Genomic DNA, 25,583 nt, shown 5'->3' on the forward strand with positions numbered 1-25,583 from the left:
AAAAGAATATAGTATCTGCATGTACTAGTAGGAAACAGAATGCAGAAGGGAAAGTGACCTAGGCAGGTGTTCTATTGAAATGGTTTAGACAATCTTTTCAATTTGTCCTCTTTATTTATTTATTTATTTTTGTAACAGCTTTGGAATAAAGTGTGTTAAAATGCATTTCTGCATGTTTTACAGGTAGCAACAGCAGAGCCTTCAACGCCAATAGGCTTTTTTCATGTAAGACATAAAACATTTGACATGGAATGTACTACTGAAGCCAGACCGAGGGGGGAGAGGCATTCAAGGACTGATTTCCATTTCAAACTGCATTCTGGCACTTTGTACTCCAGCACCATTGGTGGATCAATATTTAATGCCCGGAGATTCTGGCTCTGCAGGAGTCATGTCAGGGGACCTCTAGAGCCAATCTGCTTGGGTAGAGGAGTGATAATTATTCATGGGCTCCTGCCTCTTGCTCCTTCTCTTGCACGGCCCCACTCTGCTGACTCAGTGCCTTATTCAGTCTTCTCTCCCTCTCTGCACTGCTGTAGCTGGACCCCTTTGCCTTCAGCACCTCTGAGCGCCTGCACATCCCACCATGGCTAAAACAGCAATGGGTAAGAAAATACATCTCTTTTCCTTCTGAAGCCATCTCCACTATTTCCTAGCACCACTCCCTGTTCTGTGGGCTCTTCTCAGTGGCCCCAAAGTTTAGAAAAATCAAGAAAACGCTAATCGTATTTTTTTATTTATTTGATGGATTAAAAAAAAAATGAAGAAAAAAAAAGGATAAAATAAAAGGAAAAAAAAGAAGAGTTGAGGGAGGGGGAGGAGGAGGGTGGGACCGCGGGGCTCTTTTAACGTCCTGAGATCAGATTAAATATTTTCTGATGGGTGAAGTTGGTAATGTGAGCACAGCCTTATTCTCAAAACAGTTTTTATTATTTCAAAGATTAGCGTATCTTATGGCACCGAATGTGTACATAATGGTAATATATATATTAAAGTAGAGATATATTTTAAAAAACGAATGGCAAAGTTCTCCCCCCCGCAGAGATGCCCCCACCGCCCCGCAGTCCCGCGGCGGGCGCAGCGCTGCCCTTTATTTCTGAACCACACCGCGTGGCGAGGGGCAGAGGGGGATCCGGGGATGGCACCGCGGAGCGAAGCGGGCGGGGTGCGGTGCGGTGCGGTGCGGTGCGGTGCGGTGCGGGGGGCGGCGGCTGCGGAGCGCACTGCGGGCCGGCCGCGCCCAGCCCAGCGTCGGGGGCTGCGGGGGGGCGAGGGGAAGGAGTCCGCACCTGCAGTCTGTCGGGGGGGGGGGGGTGAAGGGGGAGAACGGGGGAGGGGATGTAGGTCACTGCACCGTCGATGGCTGTTTTCTAGCGGGTCCCACCCTGCTTTTCTCTCCCTGGGGGCTCTGCTGTTAGCTCGCGTTTGGAAGCTGCAAGCCCAGCAGCCCCACCCTGCCCACCCGCCTCTGACGGAGCCGCGCCCTGCCGCCTCGCAGCCCCTCTCCCCGCACTGGGGGTGCGGGGACCCCCGGCTCCAGCCTTGCTCTGACCGCCGGGCGCTCGTCCGGGCACCCCCGGGGACGGCGGCGGGATGAGGGTGGGGATGTGGGGGGGTGTGGGGGGCAGCCCGGCCCCTGCCCCTTTGTCTGAGGGCGGCTGGAGAGTGGGTGGGGAGCGGAGAGGCGCAGTGAGGGTGTGGGAGATACGGTACCGAAGGGTGTGGGAGAAACGGCTGCTGGAAGCATCCGAACTTCAACATTTCGCACTTCGTGCTTTTTCCTATTTCCCCCCCCCCCTTTTTTTTTTTTTTTTTTTTTTTTTTTGGGGGGGTGCATCTGTGAAATGAGACAGGACCTATGTTTGACGCAGTGAAGTTTTCACAGACGTTTCATCATTAAAATCGCGCACACACAAATCACATGAAAAGATGATGGAGAGCTTCAACACCATCCTTTCCGGAGAAACAAATTCCGTTCAGATTCTCACCCTGTGCACTGTCATCACTCTCAATCACGGTGCATGAAGTTGCACGGAGCCCTCCTGGCACAGTACGTGATGCATTCTGCGTTTATTTCTCTGAAAGCTGATGTTCCGCTCCCGAGGAATAATCGGTGCGGAAGGGAGGCGTTTTAGCCTGGCCATGGAACCCCTGGGGACAGGGCGGGAGACAGCTGGATGCCCGAATAGCGGGGGGGGGGGATGTGGGGGAGGGTAGAGGGGAGGAATGAGGGCTGTGGATTGTGGCCAGCCCTGCAGTGCGAGCACGCCCTCCCCTCCCCGCTGCAGCAATCTGGTAATCGGTATTGATAATTTGTCGTCTGCCAGAGACGTATCGCTGCAGAAGGCCCTGCTAGGAGTGCTGTCACTGGGAAAGAAAGGGCTCGTCAGCCTTTGATTAATGATCTCTCAGAGCACAAATATCGAGGTTTCTGCAGCAAGAGACATGGCGGAAATCATTAGATTTGCCCAGAGACTGGCTGGCGTATCGCTCCTCTTTGCCTACTAATACCTGGCTAACAAGCAGCATAGAAAAGCAATTAAAACCAATATAACTATCTAGCGCAGGTTTCTGAAAGTACTAAATACAGTGTTCAATTAAAAATGAAGTGAATGTTAATAAAAGCATCTTCCCTCTTTAAAACTCACAAAGGCAAAAGCATCTTTTCACCATTTCTTTAAACTTCATTCTTCTTTACTGTAGTTATTTTCAGGGAGATTTTGAATGTAGACAACATACAACAATAAACCCTTTCATCTCTATTTCGAGGCTTTAATCAACAGAAGAAATTTTATTGTCTTGTGGAAGAGTAGATGTTTTCTCCGTCAGACGTGCTTCCATTTTCTGCTAGATAAGCTGCATTTGCTCTGTATCCAAGCTTTACCCAACAGACCACTAAGAGACCTACACTGTGCCTGATTATTTTTTCCCTATTAAGCACTGTATTTTGCAAAGTGGCAATAAAGATGAGGCCCTGCTATCATCAGAGCCAATGGAACATTTCTAATCAACTTAAGTTGGCCCACCATTATGTTTCTGGCCCTGCTCCAGCAAGACACTTAAGCAGGTGTCTGGGTTTGAGGAGGTGAACAGCCCCAGTGGCATTGAACAGAACTCTTCACATAACTCAACTTAGGCAGGTGCTAAATACCTATCTTGATAATCTGTGTTTATCTTCTGCCAGAAAGATCATTATTAAGTGTTTGGAATTTTGTGTTAAGACTATTAAATAAAACCTTTTCAAAGATAACTCCGTTGACTTACATGGGATTTTCAACAGCTACAAGAAATTCTGGAGCTTGTTGTACTCTGAATGCTCATGAAGTTCTTTCTGTGCAGTTTGCATAATGTAGGAATGATGCCCACCAGGCACATGCATGCATGTGCATATGTGTGTCTTATTTAAAAAATAAATGCATATAATGTGATTGCAGAAGATGTGGCGACTTTTAAATGGCGCTGTCCTCTTGACTTCTTCTTCCAAATAAAACTTGGGTTATATGGATAGCACACAAGAGGTGCATTTTAGAACATTAAATCAGCTGATTTTTTTGGGTGGGGTCACTACAGACTTGACAGGCTGTGTACGTGGTTGTATAATCCATCTTAGAGCATGTACATGGCAGTGTGAGGGTGGAACAGGCAGTAATGCTGCTCGAACAAAAAGAAAATGCGTCTGAAATCATTATTCCGCTGTTTTCTTGCTGTGTTTAATTTAAAGAATACTTGTTCTGAGAACATGCTCAGGCAATTACTGTACAGAAAGTCATGGTCCTGTTTATGGTCCTCGCTTATTTTATAGCAATTGGTCTAACAGAAATAAACGGGATATGCGTGAATAATGTGTTAAAGGAGTGTTTTAATTTGGACTATGTTGAGATAGTCAGGAAGTCTGTGAGGTGACAAATGGGTGGAATTTATGGCAACATAAATATTTAGGCAACCCCACGTTGCCTCTCAGTAAGACTGATTAAACCATTGTAAAAGCGCTTCAGAGTATTGTTCTTTTATCCTTTGTGTTTTAGCTACAAGCTCAGATCTAAACACTTAGCTTGATGGATGCACTGTTGCTGCTCAGTTTGTCTATTAATGGAGTACTGCATTATTGTTTTATCTGGTATGTAAACATACATACAAAGTTATAAATATATGTATGGTTGTTGATTTTAACTGGTTCAATTATTTTGATAAGTAGGCTTTCCACCACGAAGAGCTAAGCATTTTGCTCTGATCTGCCAGTACTCTTAAACAATTACTCTGACAATTGCACATGAGTAGTCATCTGGACATCAATAGCAATGACAAGCTTCAAGTTAAACAACATATGGCCAAGTGCCAGGCTGCATTCAGACTAAAAATGCTTCCTTCCATATTGTGCAGGCTTTCAGTGAAGGTTTTAACCTGTTTTCTTCCCCTTTTGTAAATAAGTGAACACAAGTCATCAATATACTAACTGTTAGAAATTTACATATTTGAATAGACTAATATAAAATTACTTTAAAATAAGAATTAATGTAGATGAGATTCAGAAAAAAGAATTTGTTATTTTATAATGTTGACAGAAATGTGATTTGACTGAGACATCACCATTCCGAATTTTATCAAGTTCTCGCAGAAGAAACATTTCAATTAATCTGTTGATCATTCTTCTGATCATCACTATGCTAATATAAATTTGCTGGCCAGTACAGTTCACGTGAGAACTCAAGGTTAACACTTATTTACATTTTTTTTCCTGTGTTTAAAAAAGTAGATTACTCTTCCTGCTATTGAAAATTCGGACAGTAATAATTTCACTAACAGTCCATGTGGTTAAGAGCTTATGTTGCTTCATAGCAGTTCTTTACTTACCCTGTGAAATGCTGAAACAGGAGAACATAGCATCATCTATTCCATCACCTTATGGAAGATATCCCATAACATTCAGAGAAAATAAAAATCAGCAGCTTGAACACTCCCAAAATATTTTCTTGCCTCTACATCTATCTTCTCTTGTCCTAATACAAGCTCTATCTAGCTAAGCACTTCTCTGCTTAATAATGTATTCTTATAATCTATTGACGTTGATTTTTCTCAGGTTTTCTCTTAATTAATTAATTTAGCCTGGAATCTTTTTTCATTTCTTTGATATTTGCACTACAATAGCACGTTTCTCTAGATTGCACTTTGCACACATTTTTTCTTACCATAATTATGCATGTAATCTAATGGCATGGTTAGATTTTTCCCAGGTGACATTTATATTCATTTTTTTCAGAAAAGAATTCTCCATTTTCAAATTAATACCACTAATTAAAAGACTGATTATAGCAGAGTGATTGGATGGTCATATTCAGCAATACACTTAGGTGACATTTTAGTCTTCAAAGACTGTGCAAAAATTAAGAGATTAATTCTCCTAAAAGCCTCCTGTGAGAAATAAGCATTAATGTGTAGGCTGAAGAGCAGAGATCAGAGGGTTCTCATGGCAGGTGGGTCTGGGCAGTACTTAACCCATGGAGCATTTTCATGTAAGTCTAATTCAACTGCCTTAGAAGACAAAGCTAAGAGGAACAAGAGATATTCAGTGCTCCTGGAAAGAAAAAGAAAAAGAAAAAGAAAAAGAAAAAGAAAAAGAAAAAGAAAAAGAAAAAGAAAAAGAAAAAGAAAAAGAAAAAGAAAAAGAAAAAAAAAAGCCCTAGGCTTATTTAAGCTCTATGCCTTAAACAAGGCATCCTAAAATGGTGCCACTGCAAACAATTGAGATATCTGGAAAATTAACTCTCTGAAAGAGAATTGAATGTTAAATGGCACGTTGATCACCAGTTAATAATCCTGTAGTCTGACCAGTAGGCAACAACTCAGCTGGAAATGGAATCCTCCAACAAGACTTTTTTCTAATTGAACATGTTTCTTTCCCAAAGGCTTTACATATATTGACTACATTTGTCTTTAAACCTGCAATACCAGGCCTCAATTTTTTTTTATCCTGGCACTACCAGTAGTTCTGCACAATTCTTTGAGGACGAGTGAATATTGTGTCACAAACCAGCAGTGATCACTTGCGCTGCCTTCAAAGATCCGGTGTTCATTGCCCAGACAACTGTCTTTTATAAATAAAAACTACTGCTGTCATCCGGAAGCTTGAAGAGAACCTTCCTCAGCAGAACCCATAAAATGGATGGTAGATGAAACAAATCTACAAGTCTTGTCTCCTTGGTCTCAGTGGAATTCAGGGCTGAGCCTACAGGAGTGCAGAAATCTGGCAGATAATTCAGAGGAATAACCAATATTCACTATTTTTCATGGTGTACACAGTCAGTGATTTCTGTGGAAGCACTCTGATCCACTGCTGGTTTTTATTTTTTTTAAAGATACTGTTGATCTCACTTGGAAATGGGTCAGTGTGCTGCCGCAGCCTGCAGTTCTACCTCTCAATCCTGACAGGTGCACCTATGGCTGTTGAGAAGGCAGTGTTTGTTACTCTAGACATTACTCTAGTAATTAAGTAATTACTCTAGGCATTACTATAGTGGCTCACCACTATCAAAAACTAAGAAACTAAAATTTTTTGAGACCTCAGTCTGCACAGACCTGCATCCTCAAATAGAAGAAAGGTGTCATGCAGAAATGATGGTTCCTGGGAGCAAAATATTCAAGACATAATGTGTCTGAGCAGCAGCCAGCATACAAACCTGCTCTTCAATTATTTCATTTTCCTCCACTTACTATGTTTTCATTTTCTGATAATACATAATTTAACAAATGAAGTGAATTCAAGCTTAAAGGATGTACAGTTAAAAACTGATGTAGAGCATCTACATGAAACATTAGTCACTGATTGACACATTTAGAAACATTTTTCGTAGGTGTAGTTGTCTAATCCAAGTTGTTCATGAAAAAAATGCATAATTTATGCACTCATTCTAGTACACAAAACCAATCACTGGGGTCTTCACCATCACGGCAGGAAGAGAGGTGGCAATGAGTGCATCCTCTTTGGCCCTACAGTTGGTGGTTGGCCTCCAGTTGTGGCACTGGTCCTAGTGTGGCTCCCAGGAGAGTGCCAGAGCTAAGCTGTGTCCTCTTACCCATGGGAACAGCTTCATGCTGGAGAGAGGACACGAAGGCAAGTAGGTGGAAGATGAGTCCCACTGAGTACCTGGGAAGTCCTGGCTCATGGAACCATTGTAGGATGTTGCACACTACAGCCACTGGAGTAAAAGTAGGAACAGTTGCAGGAGCTGAAAACAAAATTTGATTCTCTTTGGGTGGAAATTAGGGACCTTCAGGTTAAATCCTCTAATTTCGTAGAGATTGAAGCCTGTTTTTTTCTTAAATGCCAATATAGACATCCATCTCCCCTATTCAATTTATCCCTTACTCTTTTTATGATTTGACTTTCTCTTCATTAACATGGGCATAACTTTATATAATTATTTCAGCATTGTGCTGTGAAATTATGTTCCATAATGTATAGAAATGCGTAACAATGCTCTCCTGTTACTGAATTTGCAGAAAACTATCAGGTCAGAAAACAAAGCAACTTTCTGTCTAAAGATAACTTAGCTTTCTGAAGGTGCTTCTTATAATCCTTACAGAATATCTCAGGTAAATGTGGTTATTTTATACCTGTTAGCATAGAATGACTACAAATTGAGAATTTAGGTTCAGCTAGTCTATGTTTTACTTTAAGGTATGCTAAGATATGTTTTAATATTTGAGTTTACTTGCATTTAAATATATTCACTAGGCACTGGGTGACAATGTCATTGTAACTTCTGATCTTGGTATTATTTTTGATCCTTTCTAAAGTTTTTGAAAACATCAGTGACCATTTTTGCTTTGGTTTTATTATATTCTCTGGTTTCCACTCTGACAATGACTGATGTGAATTCCCTGGCAAGATTCCCTAAGTGTATAAAATTATTAGGGTTATTATTTTTCATCTCAAAAGCTATACAGACTACATAAAGGTCAAAGATTCACCAAAAAATTGACCTACATCTTACTTATGATAGTATATTAAAATTAGTGATTTTTCAGTATTTTTGTCCTCCAGTTACCTGAGTGGAGCTGTAAGAAATCTTTGTATGTTCCTGGGAAATGTTTTAAGTTAAAATAGAATACACGAATTGGTTTCCATCATTTTTTTCAAATGCATTTTTTGAAGTGAAATTCAGTTCTGTAAACAATTTTATTAGGATTTATTAAATCTCAAATTTAACAGTTCTGATATATTTACTTCTTACATCATTCACATGTGAAAAGAAAGCACAGCTAATGTCACCCAGCAGTCATATTTATTATCGCTCGAATATAGTTTTGTATCTTCAGATCCTGGCATTCATTCAATTTATTATGTAAATGTAATGTAAATGACTCTTTTTAAGCTAATGCCTTTTCTATTCATTTAGATATTTTTGATACTGTTAGGATTCCAGGCAGGTAGCTTTCAATATTATACACTGTAGATAGGAAAGATCCCCATACTCACTGTGGTTTAAAAAATAAAAGTTTAATATTTATTAATAAAATATTGTCCTCAAGTCAAATAACTCACTGATGACAAAACAATGTCCTAATGCTAAGCGTGATTATTTTGTAAGTGGAATATCTATAGTGATTGCTTAAGAGAAATGGAGGATTCAAGTTATTCCCTTCTGAAGTGTATTCACGGTGTTTTTAAGTGAATCATCAAGAAGTGTAACAGTGAAAAGACTTTCACCTTCTAGTGGTGGAAGGTCTTAAAAACAGGATTAAATATGGCAGAGGTATTTTCATGTGCACTGCAAAGTTGTAATTATCACTTGGTGTAGGTCACCAGTGTTATTCTGCAGTCTCAGCTTTTCTGGTATCCTGATCTCTTCTGCATGAGAGGTGGCAGTGCAGTCAAGGAGGATAAAAACTTGCAATAATGAGAATAAACACTGAACCACAGCATAAAACTTAGGCCATTTAGGGAATCAAACAGAAACAATCTGCAACACAAAGCTTACAAAATTTCACTTGATACATTTCTATGTGGCGACATTCCTGGAAAAAAGCAAAAATTAAGGAAAAGTATACTGGAAAAAGAATATTAGATCATATGAACCTCAGTCTGTCCCTGAGCTGCTGTTCTAATATTCCTATAGTCTTTCAAATGCCATTTATTCTTCAGAGGAAAGCTTGAGCTGGCAGTCAGGAAGACTTCTATTTTTGATTTCCCAACACTGAACTTCCTTCTGAGCATTCTGCCATTCTAATCGCAGCTTCCCATCTGCTCCATCTCTCCCACCCACTGATTTCTACTCCCAGTCCATCTCCTTGATGCCCTTTTTCTCAAGCTCAGTCTATCCAGTCACCATTCTGGGTCCTTTTTCAATTATTCCATCCCTTACCAGGCTTTACCATTATAATTTATTTTTATTTTCATTTATCTGCTATTGGCAATTTCTTCTACCAGGCAGATTCAATTTTCTTCCCTTCACATAGCCATTAGTGGTCCTTCAGTAAACCTCTACACCTCTGAGGGACCAGACACAGAGGAGCTGACACTACAGAATAGTTGTTTTCTTTTTCCAATTTCCAGCACTTCTCTGGCCCACAGGAGGAACAGTGTTTGAAGCATCATTCTCAGCCCATGTGAATTCAGACGTGTCCAGAACAAAGTATCTTTAGAGAATTTGGCTGTTCATTTTTGGACATGTCTCTCCTTGTCCTGAGGGAAGCCTGAAAACAGATATTTCAGTGGATATTCCATTGCCAGCCTGGGCAGATTTTTCAAGGAAAGAATGATTTCCTGGCACAGAGTGTAGAGATTTTCAAACAAATGCAGTATTTGTCCAGTTTGCCATATGCAAGCTCTCTATTTTTCTGTAGTCATCTTCCCTGAAATGGTGAAATGATTTTTGATAAAAATTTCACCTAAATTCATCAGCAGGCAGCCCTCCAATCAAGAAAACAGTTGGCCAAATCACTATAATTTATCCACATGATGGTGGAACAAGGTCTCCTACGCTTTCTCATGCAAGTGAACTAAAAAAATGTCACTAGATGGGAAATAGCGCTCACTATGACGTATTGGCCATATATTTGAGTGGATAAGATGTGCAAAGATCAGGAATACTGATCTTACTAGAATGATGTCCTAAGCTGGTATAAATCTACTGCAACAGCCTCCATGTTGATTTATGTATGATGACGATTTTTTTTCCCTGTAAATCTCCAGAAGCAGCTTAGGAAGGAAGCATTTCCTTCATTATTTTGAATAGTCATATAAGAGCCAAACACACTAATAAAGGAGAATTGGGTTATACAGGAAAAGAGACTTTTTAATACAGGAAAAGGAATTTGATTACATAGCAGAAGAGAAAAATCAGGGCATTATAAGCTCCAGTTAGTTTTCAGATATATTGAAATATGTGACGAGCAGGCCAGCCCTGGAAGCTTGGTAAGGCTGTTACAAAGAGCAAGCTGAAGATGAGCATGGAAGAAGTTTTGACTTGCCTTTAGCAAAAGTGTTGATGCTGGGATGTGGTTGTGCACAGTGTACTGGAAATGTAAGTATTACAGGCAAGTCTCCTTACTCTAAATAAGCCAGGCACCCCCCATCAGAGACCTCAAGCATCAAAAGTGCATCTTGACAGGGATCAACTGCTGATGGAGTTCATTTAGCAGCAGAGAAGTACAGCAAGTAAATAGACTCATACAGGCAGGCAGGCAGGCAGACAGGTACAAAGAGATAAATAGACTGACACAACAAATGACATGTAGATAATTATTGCTTCAGTGATATCATAGAATCATAGAATCATAGAATCACAAGGTTGGAAACGACCTATAAGATCATCTAGTCCAACCGTCTTCTCATTACCACTGCTACCACGAGCTACTAAACCATATCTCGCAGCTTCTCATCCAGACAAAATATTTCAAAACAGGAAAAAAATGACTAAATTGAAAAACTGTGTAAAAGTAGAAAAATCTGAAAAACTGGTGGATAATGAAAGACTTAATTCAGAGCAGTCACGTTATTAAAATCTGTATAAGTTGCTGTAGTTTTTATACAGCTATGCATTTATTTTACATCTTCACGGTCTGCATGTTTGTATTATGCAAATCTGAGCAAAGCTACTTCTCACATAGGTGGCTTCCTCTAACCACTGGTTGCTCTTTTTTTGTGTTAATTGTAAGAAAATTGTCCCACCAATTTCTCTCTCTCAGACAGTTTCACGAATTATGAATAATATATTAACTTGTTTGCACCATCAGCATGGTTTGCCATTCTTTTATTTAATTATTATTCATTTTACACATCCTCTGACTAAAATAATCAATAAGATTTATAATCTTTGCCTGACTGATAAACTTTAATAATATGCTGCTGAGTGGTATAATTGTTTTCTTAATTTAGGCAATCTAATATTTGTAGATAGGCCTGAAGACATGCCAGGACATTCTGGTAGAAATATTTATCAGTTCATTAGTAATAATAGGTGCATCAATAGTTTGGTCATGCAGAAAAATATCTGAAAGCCACAGAATAACAGACATTTTGCAGATAGCTCAAAAAAATCATCTCAGCCCCTGAGAAAGCATTTGTTGGATAAATCCCCACTCAAAATCAAAAGAACTTTTGGATTGACTTGCAGAAAAGTCTGGAATGTTGCTGAAGATTTCATCCATCAGTTCACAGAAGTCACTTCGTTGGTTAACACAGCACTAATAAGTTTTACTAATAATGGCAATGCATGTCCAATCAAATCACAGAATCACAGGGTTTGGAAGGCACCTCAAGAAAACATCAAGTCCAATCCCCCTGGTAAAGCAGGTACCCTACAGTAGGTATCACAGGTAGGCATCCAGAAGGGTCTCAAATATCCCCATAAAAAGACACTCCACAACAAATCTTTAGATTTATTATGTGGTCTGGATTTGGTTTTAGGCTTGACCATAACTGATTTAATTCGTGGCAATTTCTGGCTAAAATAGACACAGTTATATTCACAGGCTCTCTTTCTAATATGTTTTAGTGGTTTTGCTTAATAACAAAACTTGCAGAGACCCTGGATTTTTTGTGCTACCTAAGTTAATATTCACTGATACACAAGCTATTATTTTATTTGCAATAGTTCTGAGATGATGACTTAGACTCCAAAAGCCATACAAAATCCCCCCCCAGTGATGCAAAGCCAATAAATAAATAAATAAATAGTTACAATGATGGTATCTCCTTCTGTGTATCTTATTTTTTGCCTCCATCTGTTCTGTGTGTTTTATTGCTTGCAGACCTGAAAGAGTACTTGAATCACTGTGTTTCTCAAAGAGGTAGGATGATTGGAGAAGTGGTAATGACTACACCTGAAGTCCAGCAGCCAAGTGGGCTGGGGTCTCTCTCTTGTGCTACCACAGCAACATGGCAAAAAGAAACCATGAGGTTCTTTGGCAAGGAGGTAGGATGGAGATCAGTGAAGGAAGGAGCTACTAGCAAGCCTTACCTCCCATAAGATGAGCTGGGAACTGAAAATCTGGTTGGAGGGATATCTAGAGGTCATTTACCCTATCCTGCTACATGAAACAGGACTATCACGAGTTCATTTAGCCAGCTTCTGAAATCTTCCATGGATAATCTCACAGCTAACATCCCAAGCCACAGTTTGTGGCTGTAGCTCCTTCTGCTATCTGGCAGTACCTGGCTGGGGGGATTGGCTCTGCCATTTCATGGATCATCCCTCTATAGTTTAAGGAACTAGCCTATCACCCCTTAAGAGTCCTCTTTGCCAACTAAACAAATCTGATCCCTTCCACAAGCCTTTACAGGTCACGTGCTGCAGGGAACCCTCTGCTAAATCTGCTCCTGTTTGTCCGTGTTTCCCTTTAACTGGAGGCAGTAGCTCAGATGGAGCCTCACAACACCAAATACGTACAATCAACCCAACATCTCAGCCTGTTCATTCACACACAACTCTACATCTGGCTGGCCTCTCCCTCAATTTTCCTCACCTGATCTCCTTATAGGAGGATAGAGGACATTGCAAAAAAGCTCTTCCACATGAGACTTTCAAAGCCCCCCAGAAAAACAAAAATGATCATTGCCCAGTATCTACTCCTATTTTAGTGCTTAAGACTTCATCTTTAAGCACTAGCATTTACGGGTTTATGTAGCTACGTACTGAAACATTATCTGAAATACCATTTAGGCATTTGTAGTCTTTTTAGGGCTGCATTCAAGTCTAGCAGAAAATTATCCTATGTTCTTAAATGCTGTGAAAATGGATTTGTACTGTGGGCATGCTGATCACTGAAATGTCTAGGAGTAGCCTCAAATCTTCTAGACTTGAGGATCTGCCAAAAAATTGTTTTCTAGTCAATCCACTGCCCTCTTCTTATGAGATAACACCAAATGAAAAAGGTGAGTTTTACAAAAACTGCTTTGTATCAGCATGGTAGATCAGGGAGTTGATGTCATGAGTGCTTACTCTGTGCAGTACTGTAGAAGACCTTCAAAATCTCAAGACAATATTTTTAGACCCAAAGATTTCCCAAAGATAAACACACCATAGATGTACTTCCTACACAGAGAGACTTTCTTAACTCAGGGTCGAAGTCTGTCTAAACCTAGAAATTCAGTTCTTTGGAACAGCCTATAATTAAATAAATACAACCTCTTGCTCCCATATATACCTAATCGAGAGAACTCTTAAATTATTATAATTACTTTTAGGAAAAGGGTATTTAAGCCATATGATAGTCATAAATCAGAGCATCAGAGGATCAGTAACAGGGTTGTTACATGCTTGGATTCAAAGTAAAAAAGCTCCACAGTTACAAGTTATACGTATGAACTCTAATGGCAAACAGTTTTATATAGAGATCTAAAAGTCATCTACACTTTGTTCTGGCACTCAAATTTAAAATGCAGTTTTAATTAACATGATTATAATGTGTATGTTGTATTACTGCAAAGATAGAAACACTTCATTTTTAAGTAATCTACTTACATACACCATTTGTAATTGTGTACAGAAAGCAAACAAATGCTTTTATTCACATGGATGAGATATCCTTATTTTAAAATGTCCCACAGAATTAAAATTCCATTCAGAACTCAGAAGAAAATTGGATTTTTCAGACTGTCTCCTTTCATTCTCATTTTCATTTTGACATTTATCCGGTAGTCATAGCAGCTCATAGGAATGATTGTGTAGAACAAAGGTGCGGTTAAACATGTTTAGCTTTGGATTAAGTACATTAAATGCATGCAGATTGCTCAAAATCAACCAATAAACTTACAGGAAAAAAAAAAAGGGTTTTGTAAAAAGTATTATGCATATATATAAGGCATATATATACTAAATAATGAGTGCTTCTGCATGTTTATTTCAGATGTTATAAAATGAGTTTTCTAGGCTACGTGACTGGGTTTATTTGAGGGGTATCTTTCCCAGCACTCACAGTAGTGCATTGTTTCTAAAATGGATTCTCCTGGTAATTATAGTGTGAAAATAATTAAAATATGTTCTGCACTAGCTGAAATGACTCAGCAAGCAAGGAATATATTTAATTACTGGGATATAAAGATCAAGAGTCCAACCAAGCTGCAAATTATAATTGCATTTATCCCTTATAATAAAAGCACAAATCTCTACTTAGCTGATTGCCCTCAGTATTGTCTTTCCCTAAAACAAATATATACTCCTTACAATTGAATTCACAGCTCATTTTCTGTGTCTTAACTTATGACTAATATTTTGGCTTTCATTAGTTCAAAGAACAATTTTTTAAATATTGGAAGACATTAAGGATATCAGTACCTTGGAGTGGCACAAAGCGTGCATTAATGAGGACTGTAGTTACAAATCATATATGAATTATTATTAAAAAAAAAAATTAAAAGGGCAACACATTTCATATCTGACTTTTAGTTCTTACAAATATCTGAGTCCCAGATAAACAGCAAGGAACGGACCTTCCGGGAACAGAAACTGTAGTAATGCATTTCTTTTTGCCTGAATGAGGTGCTCCAATTTACATCAGCTGAGATTCCTTTAATTATGGAAACAGAAAAAGTTGGATTCTATACCCATTCTTTCTTAACTGCCTGCTATGCAGAAACCATTCCTTTGCTTGTTGTTGTATCCATGGCTTACTTCTAGAACTTGTGGATAATTCTGCTAGAAGTTGCTCTTATCCAGAAGCTCAGTGTGGGTCATAGAACTGTAATCCAAATCCAGAGACGGGGAGCGAGGGAGGAGCAGGCCATAAAATAATTGAAATACTATCAGTATGTATCCAGAAAAGATCTACCATGTCAAGTTGAAAAGAGGCAGTAGCAAAACTCCTAATTCATTCGTGATAATATGATCAATATCCTAGGATTATGTCATGACTCTCCAGCCAATATAGATTAAAATGTCACCAGAAATGTGATGCAACCCAGGAAATGTTTGTTGAGGCTACATTTAGGGATCGCTGTGATGCAGTGAAGTCAGTGAAGTCTCTGAAGAGATTGTTGTGAAACATGGAATGCATGCTTCTGTTCCAAGGTTGAGATTCAAAACAAATGCTAGAAGCCAACTCTGTCACATCCCGCTCCACTAATCCAGTCTTACTGTGCTAAAATAGAACCTACAGCCCATTTCATACCTTGGGATTATGTTGTTTGATCATAGCAGGCTGCTTAACTAATCTATTACCACTCCGTTCCATCAAATTTGATTTGCATCCTTCCTTCAGAGGCTGTTCTACCAGCCAGGACCCATATCATCTGCACCATTCTCAAAGAGACAGCCTGGGCCAATGAATCACAGAATCACAGAATCACAGAATTGTAGGGGTTGGAAGGGACCTCTAGAGATCATCGAGACCAACCCCCCTGCCAAAGCAGGTTCCCTACACCAGGTCGCACAGGTAGGCGTCCAGGCGAGACTTGAATATCTCCAGAGAAGGAGACTCCACAACCTCCCTGGGCAGCCTGTTCCAGTGCTCCGTCACCCTCACCATGAAGAAGTTCTTACGCACATTCGTGCGAAACTTCCTGTGCTGCAGCTTATGTCCATTTCCCCTCGTCCTGTCTCCACGTACCACTGAAAAGAGACTGGCCTCACTACTATGGCCGCCACACCTCAGATATTTATAAACCTGGATCAGGTCCCCTCTCAGTCTTCTTTTCTCAAGGCTAAACAGACCCAGTTTACTTAGCCTTTCTTCATAGGGGAGATGCTCCAGGCCCTTCACCATCTTTGTGGCCCTCCGCTGGACTCTTTCCAAGAGATCCCTGTCTTTTTTGTACTGGGGAGCCCAGAACTGGACACAGTACTCCAGATGAGGCCTTACCAGGGCAGAGTAGAGGGGGAGGATCACCTCCCTCGACCTGCTGGACACGCTCTTCTTAATGCACCCCAGAATGCCATTGGCCTTTTTGGCCACGAGGGCACACTGCTGGCTCATGGCCAACCTGTCGTCCACCAGGACGAGAGGTCCTGGACGAAAAGAGTCCAGGACGAAAGAGTCACTCATTCTGACATCAGGAGACTGGGTTCTCCATGAAGCTTTCCTACAGACCGAGTCTGTGACCTGTGGCCATTTTTGTCAGCTCTGGGTTATTTCACCCTCAGTGCACTCTGCCTGACTTTCTCACTTACACTTTAAGATGTTTGGCAGAGGGTGTTTGCCTCTGACGTGTTTGTACAAAAGTGGTGCATATCTCAGCTGGATTTCTGTATGCTTCTACAACATAATAATGAAATGGCCTTAGGAGCACGCAAGCAGCATCTCCGATAGTCTGGCCCTTGACTGCAGGGTGCTTTGGAGGAAACTGGTGTGTTCAGTACAAGAGCTTGAAATTGTGCTTCCCACTCAGTACATGGTATCTACATGGGTTGTCTGTAGGTTCTGTGCCACTTACCAGGGAAGATCTTCAAAGCTGTATTAGCAGACGTTCTGGGGTGAAATATCTGACTTTTTAAGCCACTTTACATGTGACCTTTCTCAGAAGTAAAGGATTCTAATGGCTCCACGTGCTGGCAAGAGAGTGTGTGGAAGCTCTTTAGGCACATGAGGCAAAGGAAATATGTTGCACAGTGAGCATTAAGTCATGCAAAGCAAATCCAGCCAATCAGAAATTCCACAGCTTAAGGTTTTGATCCTTAAATCATCCGTGTAAGTCTCAAGTAAGAGCCTGGGGATTTTCCTTGAGAACAGGAATGTTAATGACAGGATCAGACTCAGACTGATACATGTACTATCATTATTACTACTACTCTTACCAGTAGTCATAAATGAAAAGTAGAATTTAATTTTTCTGTAAGACATGACAGAGCAGAGATTGCTACAATACCATCAGAAGAGGCTGTTTTCCCAGTGGGCAGGTGTGCAGTCAAAACTACAGCAGTTCTCTTGCAGGTGAGGTGGGCCAGGTAAGGGGGATTGATTCTCCTGGTGCAGCTCTTACTGCCCATCGCCTTTTTCTACCTGGTTCTGATTCAGGAGAATCTCTTCACTTATATCTGAATTTCCATTGTCTTTTGTGCTTCCAGAAGATATAGGAGATGGCAGATAGCAGAATGATTACTGGATGGGGTTGTATTAAATGATTGTGAACCACGGTCCACACCTGGATTTCACACTTAGGCAATAATAGTGTATCAAGAACTATCTATGAGTGTGGTGGCCTCTTATGATGATAAGCAAAACTTCAGCATCTTAAACATTAGCATCCTGCCAAATAATTTGAAGAATTTGTGTAAAGAACCAAAGAGGTACAATGAAAAATTAAACAACTGCTTTCAGTTAACTGGCAGGAAATTATGCTGTCTTAGGAGTATAACAGCCTTTAAGTTCATTCCTTGCTATTCATCCTCTCCATTTTCTTCAGTCTGTTTTAGTAGCTGACATCCTTGCCTAAAGAAGAACCTCTATGGGAAGAAAACTGGGGAAGGAAGATGGGGTGGAGGCAGGGAAAATTCTGAGGTGCGCAGGGGGAATCTTAAGAAAATGGCAAAGGCAAGGCAGGTACTGTGGGAGGAGGTTTTCTGTCCCCAGGGAAAAATCTGTGGATTTCTTTTTGAACCCTGGAAGATGTTCACTGAAATTCAAGTGAATTTCAGGAACAGCACAATCGGGGTTCAGTAAATGGATTTTCTATTAGCTCTACCAGGGAAAATTACATGCACAGAAATATTACAGTGCAATAACTTCACATCTTTGCATTCTGACATCAGAAAGTGAACAACATTTGAATCAAATCCCACTCATTAAGTAAAAACTGTGGACATAGCATCTGGAATAGTCCAGGAAGGCATTATTGGGCAGTCTGCATAAGCAAACAGCTGCTTGTGTATTCCTGTGGGTGGGTTTTCCAGCCAGATACTGCTCTGCCACCTGTGCTATAGAAAGGCCATGTGAGAGCTTTCATTCGATGGTAGGGTTAATGGTTTGGTACAATTTGACACAGTCATAATAGAATGAAGGGTCAGATCTGTCATTCTCATCAGTTCTTGTGTTTTGAAGAAGTCATGCTCCCTAATTCCACTGCCACCCTGTGCTTCTTTGAAAAGCATTGTTACTTGGTTCTCCTCCAAACCATTTTAATCTATTTTTCTAAAAAAGCTTTCTATCCAGAGAGAATAAAATAAAACTGCACATACTTCTGCTGGAACCATGGATTTCAAAATGTCCATGAAGGTTACAGAAATGAATGCCTAAAACTACTTTTTAAAATTCTCAGTTACCACAAAAGCAGATTAATCTGTCCAAGTTCTATCTCATTTTCTGCACTTATTGTGCACTTTATTGTCAGTGTTCACAAAGGAAACTCAGTAATTCAGAATTTCTTTTCTGCATTCTGTTTCTTCTTTCCTTTTCACAGTTTCTATCTCCTTCTCTTATGGCACAGATATTGAAATATCAAAAATTAAGGGGCATGGGACATCATTCAAATTCTCTCCACACGAAACTGCTTTGCAGTAAATGAAGAGCGTGCTTTTTAAAGACTTGATCAACAAAGAATGGCCCTGTTTATAATCAAAAAGGATAAAACCAACTAATTTTTTTTTCTGTGTGCTTTCTTTTAAATCTACAGAGATTAATCAAAATTTTATCTTCAGTGATTAAGAGAAAAGCGAAATATGGATAAAATGCATGCCAGATAGACAATAATTTGATAGGGTTATCTCAGCTTGCTTCTGTTACAGTTATTACATAACACCATTTCATTTCACAGAAAAGTATGCACAATATTACTCAAATGAATTACGAAAATAAAATCACTGGTCAACAGAGTGTGTCTTTTGGTGTTCACAAAATGATGTGGCTTTTCATGACAAACCAAAAACTCTAGCACTTCCGAGAGAGCAGTCACAAAGTGAAATTTGTAAAAAGCTGTTCTCTCAGTAACATTCTCGAGAGATCAGTGTGAGGATGGTTGTGGTAGGTGTTCTGTACCTTGCATTCCATGCTTCATTGAATCTTATTTCTTACTCTTACGCTCTCTTCCAAATAAATTTAAAAAAAAGTAGGATTTCAGTTAGTGACTGTAATTCATCTTGGGAAGCTGGCTGTCTTGTGGATGCCCAGCAAGGCAATGGAGCTATCCTATGGGTTGCACATTTTGGCCATGGCCAATATGCCCATTCAAACTTCCTTCCAGATGCACAGATTCTCAAGAGTAAGTTGGCTGGTGGCACTTCAGTTTTCAAAAATTAGTAACATTTTATAATATGTAGATTGGATTCCGTAACGGAAAATGAATCAACAGATTTACGTTCATCAGATGTTAATTATAAAGTAACATTTACACTTATCTCTCTGCTTTCATGTGTTAAAAATAGTCTTGATTATGAATAATGGTCTCTGCTGTGACACAGCAATCTGTCCTAAGTCTGCTTTGCCAAGGAACAAAATCTGACCTGGATTGCCCATGGCCCATCAGTCAGTAAAGATTTTCATGTTACAGTGTAAACTGTAGAAAATTCCTTATAGCTATTTGATAACAGATGAGAGCAGACAGGGTGGTTTTAACAGTGTTTTTTCCCTAATGTTCCTGCTTCTCCCAGCAGTAGATAACTGTTTGCTGACTTCCAATGGCAGCCATAGTGCTCTCACCTCTTAGCTTCAATCTAGGGGCGAGCTGAAGGACCTCTGTCTTTAGTGAAGAAATATGGAATGTTGCTGACTACATCTGAGGTCAGGAGAGCAATTTTGAAGTGAATCATCAATGCACCCCAGTTGACCAGGCTTTGGTCTACACTGCAGAGCAAACTGAGAGAACACAAATGGGTTTAGTTGTGAGGTAAAGAAAACTGGAAGATATCCTTTAGTTGTACTTCTACTGAGCTCAGGAGCTAATGGTTGTTCACATCATGGGACTAACCTAGTATAAATAAAAGACCCTCAAAATGTCTACAGCATGAAGCATGGAGTCCTTGGGATTGCATCCCTCTGCAGATTTCATCCTGCTGTGCATCCCTGCTTGTCATGCAGATGCAGCAGGAGGATCCAGCAAGTAAAGAGCCCACAAAAGATTTTTGAAAGTATCAAAATGTTTACCAACACAGGGATTGGTTTCATAATTTATAAACACAGCCGTTAGAAATAATTTCAGAAGTTTCAAAAGGTAGTGTTATTTGCTTCAAACTGTGATATTAAGATGCATTTGGAACTCATTCAAGAAAAAAAGAATCATTAATTTTTGTGTTTCAATCCAATCTGAGATTCTTCTTTGAAGCTGTCAAAGATTTTAAGGGCATTAGGTACTATTTCCAAGCCTTTCTGCAATTATGAATACAAGGAATTCACTTTAGAAAAAAATTGTAAGATTGCTAATACTGAAATCTCATATGTTTTTATCAAAAATCCATGTTCTGACTTCATGCCAGACTTCAAGGTATTTAATGCATCTAAACATTTAAATGGTGCTGCCTATAACTGAGAAGATTTTGTTATAGTCTTTTGTCAACACTTTCTTTCCTAGCAATTTCCCTATCAAAGCTTTTGTATTATTATGATTACTATCATTTACTTGCCTTTATTTAACTTGCACATTTAATGCAATGATATGTACCCTACATGACTGCACAAAAAGCTGTATGGTTAGTTAGTAAGCCAGTTGAAACACATTTGGAAAATAAACTTTGTTGCAATCACCGAGTCTCTTTGTGAGGTTTTATAAGCTCCACTATAAAGCAGAACATTTTGGTACCTATTTCAGTTAACACAAGAAGACCTGTGTAGTATGCATAAATGCTGTGTGTAGTATGCATAAATGCTGTACTGTTGTCTTTTGTTTTTAAATGTAAAATGTTTCCTTTAGAGAGGATGTGTTTCTGTGGCTACAACACCTAACTCCATAAGGTTTGGGAAATCGCAGTTGTCTCCCTGTTCAGTCATGAGCTCCCTCTGTGACAGTGACCAGCCACTCCAATCAGACCACCATCTAGAGGTGCCTGCATAGTTGTCACGGGGCTAACCATACTACTTTTTCTTTAATGCATGGTATTTTAAGAAAAGGACAGCTGAGTAGTACATGGCTCCTACCACGTATGTTGATCTTTGTCTGGTCATGGGGTGAGAAGTCTTCACAACACTGATGTTGGACACCTGAGGTGTGCAGGTCTTCCATTCCTTAGAGACCCTGAGACCTTAATTTTCCAATAGACAAAACTACCCAGCAACACTGCAGGAGTACAAAATGCTCCCTAAATGGCTGCCTGAGGCAGAATAGGTCTTCTCCTATGCTGGCTCATGTCATCCACACATTGCTTGGTTTCTAGAGTTGCAGCAGCCTCCAGAAATTGCTCTGAACATTCAAGGTATGTTCTAACTGTGGTTGAAGGATTTCATAGGGCAAATAGAGACTAAATCAATACCCTGAAAAACAAAATGTAATACCTGCAAAGCATGGAATGTCATCCTAATTCTGTCCGTGTTCAGAATGTAATAGGACAATCATTTCAGCAGTGTGCCTTCAGTGCAGCTATTGTGTTAAAAGAAATGAGAGCTGTGCACATTCTTATCTTTCTCCAGTCATGTTTTGCAGATGACAAGCTAGCAGAACAAACACCCTTTTCTGATTGTTTTTAATGCTGCTAGGAAACAAGATATATTCAATGTCAAGCAAGGAGAAAAAATAATAACGTGGACCCAAAAGGCAGGATTCTTCAGACATCTCATTGCATGCCTCTTCCTACAAAAATATTTCGAGCTATATGTTGTGTCAGTGATTTATCGGGTCATATTATCAATAGCCCTGTCTTTAACAGACAACCTCCTATGTTTTGACTAGCCCCTCATGCAGGATCTCTCCACAATCTCCACAATGAAGTTCTGGTGGTGTGGGCAGCTGGCTGATCAAGCTCTCCTCCAAGGATAGTTTGTACAGCCACGCCTTTGTGCTTAGAATTACACATGTGGTCACACACTTTATTGGATGAGGGCTTAAATGAATATAACATTATGTTTGACTATCAATAGACATCATTTTAATGTCATTTGACTCTTCAGGGGATATTTGAGTTATTCCTTGCAAGTTGGCACTTAGGTTTCAAAAGAAAATCTTGTCAAGTCCAAACTTCCTTAGCAATCTTAGTTCAGAGAAAGCAAAGTCTTCCATACAACCTTGACCTGAGATGTTGGCTTTCACCAGTGGTTTCTGTAAAGCTGTATGTCCTTTCGGTGGGTTATTTAATGTCCAAACAAAGATACGTTAATTTAATTAATCATGCAATGGTGGTTAGAAATCTATTCTTAAACTGATGTATTATTCAAATACCACCATTCTGAGCATCACCTAAGGGCTCTCAAGACCTCAGCAACCACAGGGGCCTTTCTGAGTAGGAAGAAAAAACAACTTAAAAGACAGAAGAGCAGCCATGAGAAATACTAAATGACAATTTTATCTGCACCCACTATTTCAGGATCACAAGGCTCTCTGATTTTCCTACTGTAACATCAAGGATTAATTTGGTCTAATCTGTTAAATGCAATACTTTCAGACCCAGTTATATTGTAAGTTATGTTTTTCATATGCTGGCTGCAAATATATGTCTGACTCTGTAGATATGATTTTAATTGCAGCAGTAATTTGAGTGTGCCAAGGTCAATTTTGAAGCGGCCCCACCAACATACATACCTTGCACTGTGTGTGCAGCAGCTGGTGTATTGCCACAGGACTCAGGAGGCCTGGCTCTTGTCTGGGTTCTAATTTCCAGTTAATAAGCTGAGATGTTAGCAATTAGGATGGGCGAATGCAGACTATCATGTGACAACTAAGAATCGGTACCACCATTTCTCAGTCCATTACTGGGGTCTATAGGCACTGCAGACTAACACCGAAGGTAAATTGCAAGCGTGTTTATCGCATCAGCTATATTCAGATATTCAGTAGGCCTGAGTATGGAAGCAAAGTGAATGTACAGGAACTGAACAGGGAAATGCTTCTTTGTTTCAAGTACTTTCTCATTTTAAGGACATTATGCTAAGGATTTTATAAATGGATCCTCATTTCTGGCTTTATTTTTAATTATCTGGATGACATTTTCATTTGTCGCAGATAATGAGTTTAGCATCTGCCTATGGCAACATGGGCAACGTTTCAGAGCTGTTCCCAATTGCATTTGGAGACGTCATAGAAATTTGTAAGAGCTTCATTTATTTCCACCTGCCAGGAGATAGTGGGGTCATGGCACTCTTCCAATGCTAAATACATTTCCTGGTAGATAGATTCACTTTCTATAACCAAAAAAAGAGGACTGCATGCATTTGAGCCAAGGCTGAGGTCATGCATGACAACAGCAGTTTATTCAGTACTGAACATCTCATATTTGATGCGATAAAGACTCCATGTTCAGAAGAAACAAAGTGAATATTCTGGATCAATCTGCCAGGTGGGTTATGAAGCAGATTTGCTGGTCCATGGTCAGTCATCACAGTTAGAGGATTCACTAAGGAGAAGGTGAAGAAGGAGAGTTTGCTAACAAGGTTTCTTGTTTCAGCTTACAAGGAAAAGATGAAGGAGCTGTCCATGCTCTCTCTGATCTGCTCCTGTTTTTATCCTGAACCTCGCAACATGAACATCTATAAATATGACGGTAAGTAACTTCCACCTGCAGGTCAGATAATGTGACATGACTCAGTTCACCATCCTGGTACCTAACGTTAGACAGACAGTATTTTGCTTATTTAACCACTTATTTTGCTGATTTGGGCTATTGCCTCTTATTGATTGTGTATTATTACTCATGATGATTGATATTTTTTCTAATAGCAACTGACTAAACTCCTAAAGCTGTATCTTTCATACAGAGCTGTATTTTTCCTAGTAGCTTGAGAAGTGCTTCCCGTGTGAGAATTACATGTTTTCACAGCTGACATCATAGTTCCCAAAGAAACCCAGAAAAGATGAAAGCATGCTTAAAATTTAATCAGTTTGGGCAGCGCTTGCTGGGAGTGTGAAATGACACAGAACCCCAGTAAGCTTCCTTAACCACTGTAAATTTTTATCCTTACAAGATTTGTGTATAAATAAACTATTGCAGGTAAAATGGGATGTATTTCTCCCAGGGACAATTTTCAGCCCATAATCTGCCATTTTCTTTGAAATGCCCACAGCAAAGATGCTAAATCATTTGTCTGTATTTCTGATCCTACACTGATTTTTGTACTGCTCCTCTCCTTAACACCACCACAGTATTGAAGTGCTTACCACTTCTCACTTTATTGTGCAGATATGGAAGTTAAACAAATCAACAAACGTGCCTCAGGCCAGGCCTTTGAACTGATCCTAAAGCCACCATCCCCAGTTTCGGAAGCACCACGAACTTTAGCCTCTCCAAAGAAGAAAGAGCTCTCCCTTGAGGAGATCCAGAAAAAGCTGGAGGCTGCCGAAGAGAGGAGAAAGGTATTTTTCCCTAAGAAAATAGTAGTAATTATACCCATCAATGTGCAGGATAACATCCAATTTTCCTATCTATTTGTATGTCTCTCATCTCCATCACTAACTCACAGTGTGCCAGCATGGACAAAAGCTACTAATATGTTTAAATTGACAGATTAGTTTATCTTCTTTCAGCAATTTGCAAACAAACCTGGCTAGTCCAGATGTTTAGGAAGCATGTGTCATAAAATACAGGTAGTTTTGAACACAAAGTCCCTGTGGGTTCAAATTTATGTGCTTTCTCTCTGTGTGTAAGGGTGCGTTCAGAGTACCTTTGATAGTTGCTGAAAGCTGGTTCAGTCTTGATTTAAGAGACAGATACACAATTTGAACAGCTACTGCCTGTGTATCAAATACTGACTCCATGTAGGGCTCATGGAAATTAGTCACAGGGCCTATCTGTGTCAGCTAAACTGTCCTATTTATGCAGTATGGAGACATGCCAGCCCTGAATAAAGAGTGTTCTGGATTGCTCACCAGACTACTGGATTGAAGATGCTGCCGTAGCATTGCTACTAAAAGAGGCATTTCTAGCAGACAGTCTTAGTAGTGCTGTAAATAGGCCTTGTAGAGTTACCTACTGAGTCTTTTCTCCCTTATGATCTTACCCATAACAGGCAATTCCTTTTTTATAATAATTAAGCTTGTCACAAAGAGCTTAGAAAGGTTGGTAGACCGTCTACATAGC

General features: G+C 39.8%; 1 protein-coding gene across 1 annotated transcript in view; it reads left to right on the top strand.

The window, feature by feature from the left end:
- Positions 1-370: 370 nt before the first annotated feature.
- The window catches only part of STMN2 (stathmin 2), a 34,983-nt gene continuing 9,770 nt past the window's right edge, over positions 371-25,583 (top strand). Inside the window, exons 1-3 of the mRNA XM_003205132.5 lie at positions 371-605; positions 23,955-24,050; positions 24,687-24,859. Of these exons, the coding sequence (XP_003205180.1) occupies positions 587-605; positions 23,955-24,050; positions 24,687-24,859 (288 nt within the window). The 5' untranslated portion in view covers positions 371-586. The remainder of the gene's footprint in view (positions 606-23,954; positions 24,051-24,686; positions 24,860-25,583) is intronic.

The sequence above is a fragment of the Meleagris gallopavo genome, chromosome 3 (genome assembly GCF_905368555.1).
Source record: "Meleagris gallopavo chromosome 3, MGAL_WU_HG_1.1, whole genome shotgun sequence".
Taxonomy (NCBI): domain Eukaryota; kingdom Metazoa; phylum Chordata; class Aves; order Galliformes; family Phasianidae; genus Meleagris; species Meleagris gallopavo.